This window comes from Arachis ipaensis, chromosome B09 (assembly GCF_000816755.2).
Source record: "Arachis ipaensis cultivar K30076 chromosome B09, Araip1.1, whole genome shotgun sequence".
In the NCBI taxonomy this organism is placed as follows: domain Eukaryota; kingdom Viridiplantae; phylum Streptophyta; class Magnoliopsida; order Fabales; family Fabaceae; genus Arachis; species Arachis ipaensis.
Genome location: NC_029793.2, coordinates 145,903,509 through 145,906,416, shown reverse-complemented (window position 1 = coordinate 145,906,416; position 2,908 = coordinate 145,903,509). Strand labels below are relative to the sequence as shown.

At 33.9% G+C, this 2,908-nt stretch overlaps 1 protein-coding gene across 1 annotated transcript; it reads left to right on the top strand.

The window, feature by feature from the left end:
• On the top strand, window positions 114-2,396 carry LOC107617385 (40S ribosomal protein S3a). Its single transcript, XM_016319144.2, has 6 exons — window positions 114-292; window positions 422-527; window positions 1,043-1,180; window positions 1,270-1,455; window positions 1,602-1,802; window positions 2,078-2,396. Exons 1-6 carry the CDS (start codon window positions 234-236, stop codon window positions 2,171-2,173), a joined length of 786 nt encoding a protein of 261 aa, XP_016174630.1. The 5' UTR covers window positions 114-233; the 3' UTR covers window positions 2,174-2,396.

Here is a 2,908-nt window from a genome sequence, read left to right as displayed (position 1 = left end):
ACGTATACAAAATTACAAACAATAAAAAATAAAAAAACACAAAATAAAAAAATTTGTAGCTTTTGGGCCTGGCCAAGAAAAACGAAACGTAGCCCAAAAGAAAGAGAGTCTATATATAATAAAATCTAGGGTTTTGGGTTTTCATCTGTTGAGTGCCATTTTGCGCTTTCTCTCTCTGTTCGCGGAATCAACTCCTTCAGCTGCTGCTGTGTACTTCTGCAAATCACTGATCCATGGCAGTTGGCAAGAACAAGAGGATCTCCAAGGGAAAGAAGGGTGGAAAGAAGAAGGCGTAAGCATTCCTCCTACCCCCAATTCTATAACCATTTCAAAAAATTCAATTTTTGCACTATCCTTTTGCTGTATCTATGAAGATTCAATTTGGTCATTGTTTTGATTTGGTGTTTTTTTGAGTGTGCAGTGCTGATCCGTTTGCAAAGAAGGATTGGTATGACATTAAGGCCCCTTCCGTTTTCCAGGTCAAGAATGTTGGCAAGACCCTTGTGACTCGTACACAAGGGACAAAGGTATTTTAATGGTTTCTGTCTTGCCTAATTTCATTTCATTTCTATTTTCCTTATTTGTTATATTTCTGGGACTATTTAGTTGAATAATAAGTGGAACTTTTGTTTTTAATCTAAATTTCGGTCTGTTTTGTGTATTGTGTCATTTGTATGGGTCATCAAAGTGAGAATAGTTTTTTAGTTTGTTCGTGGGTAAATCTTTGAGCTTTAGGTATATGCTTGTATCATTGGTGCGTTGGATCTACTTTGGTATGTTCTAATTTCTGCTTGTGATTTTTTCTTTTGAGAAAAGAAAGGAGTCAACTTGAATGTAGTGAAATATAATATTGATTATCTTGGTTGGGATTGGACTTCTCTTTTTCATATTGATTTATTGTGGGCGAAAGATTCCTTAAGCTTCCTAGGGGTTGCTGACAAAAATTTCCATATTATTATGGCATGTGATTTTGGTGTTCATATGATCTACCACGATGAGACATTGGGATGCTTATTTAGATATTTTTAATTTAAAATAACAGATTGCATCCGAAGGGCTCAAACATAGAGTGTTTGATGTCTCATTGGCTGATCTTCAAGGGGATGAGGACCATTCATTCAGGAAGATTAGATTGAGAGCTGAAGATGTTCAAGGGAGGAATGTTCTGACCAACTTCTGGGTATGATTAGAAGGCTGAAACTTATCTGGACTGTAATTTTGGGTTGTAATATTTTTTTGCACTATACTAAGTTTATTTTCCCCTCATAGGGAATGGATTTTACGACTGACAAGTTGAGGTCGTTGGTTCGAAAATGGCAAACACTCATTGAAGCGCACTGTGACGTCAAAACAACCGATAACTACACGTTGAGGTTGTTTTGCATTGGCTTCACCAAGAGGCGATATAATCAAATCAAGAGGACTTGCTATGCCCAAGCAAGTCAAGTAAGACAGGTATGTTTAGTACCATGTTAATTAGGTTCTTACAGTGGTATGTCACCAGTCCTCTTATTTTTATGTGTAGTTGTATATGTTTAGCATATTGTGATTGGTTTTATATTTTAAATTACTAATTAAGACTACTCTGTTATCTTTTTCAGATCCGTAGGAAGATGAGAGAGATCATGACAAACCAGGCTACATCCTGTGATTTGAAGGAGTTGGTCCGCAAGTTCATTCCTGAAATGATAGGAAAGGAGATCGAGAAGGCAACATCCAGTATTTATCCGCTCCAAAATGTTTTTATCAGAAAAGTCAAGATCTTGAAGGCTCCCAAGTTTGATCTTGGAAAACTGATGGAGGTATTTTTAAAATAACTTTCAACAATCCCCTCCTTCACATGCAACATGAAACAAGTTCAATAGTTTCACATCTTGATTGATTCATATTTTCCAGTGTTTACTAAATGAAGCTGCCAAACTAATTTAGCTCTTTACCTTGATAGTTTGACATGTTTTGATATAACCAATTATAACACCAATTTTGCTCTTTACCATTTGTTCTTTCTGCTGTTCAAGTTCTATTTGATAAATCGCGAACAAAAAATGTGTGCTAATATAGATGTTTGGTGCTGTAGGTCCATGGTGACTACTCCGAAGATGTTGGTGCAAAGGTAGACAGACCTGCTGATGAAACAATGGCAGAGGCACCCACTGAAGTTATTGGAGCTTGATTGATTCATAATGCATCCCTAGTTTTGCTTTAGAATTGGTGTTATTTTGTTTTACTGAATATTATTTAAACTTACGTCGGTTCCTTTCCATGTAAAACTGAGAAACCAGTTTTGTTTGACATTTCTAAAAACCGTATTTTTCTCGGTGATATATATTTTGGAGATTGTTTACACCCATGCAAGTTTATATTGCATGCTATAATTTATCCGTGAGGATATTGACAATCTGCTGTGTGTTCTCAAGATTTTGTATTAGGGGTGCTTTCTCCCATTTTATCCACCCGAAAAGCAAGAAGAGTAAAGTTCGGCGAAGAATAAAATTTCAACTAAATTTTTTAGTGTGTTTATTGCATATAATATCTTTTTTAGAAATGATATACAATTCAATCTTTTTTATTTAAATTCAATCAAGTCCAATTTATATACAAGTGTGACGTTTTTGTTATTTTTCAGCTTGCTTTTCTATTTTCATTATCATTATTATGAATTTATGATTATCATCATTATCACTATCTCTTCTTTCTTGTTTTTTATCATTTTTTTTATTATCATCTCTTTTTTTCTTAGTTTAATATCACGCAATTAGTTTAACGATAAAAATGACAGAAAATTTTTGTTAATGACACAATTTATTAGAAATGACACCAAATTTTTTGATAAATGACACACAAAATCTTTAAAGAACTACATATTCAAAATCCTAACTCAACAAACAAAAATACAATAATTTATTAC

What these genes read in the sequence shown, in the direction of transcription:
- LOC107617385 (XM_016319144.2), top strand. Translation starts at nt 234, where the DNA reads ATGGCAGTTGGCAAGAACAAGAGGATCTCCAAGGGAAAGAAGGGTGGA. An exon ending in CTCGTACACAAGGGACAAAG is followed by an intron (nt 528 to 1,042) that starts GTATTTTAATGG and finishes TTAAAATAACAG; the next exon opens with ATTGCATCCGAAGGGCTCAA. An exon ending in ATCTTGGAAAACTGATGGAG is followed by an intron (nt 1,803 to 2,077) that starts GTATTTTTAAAA and finishes TTGGTGCTGTAG; the next exon opens with GTCCATGGTGACTACTCCGA.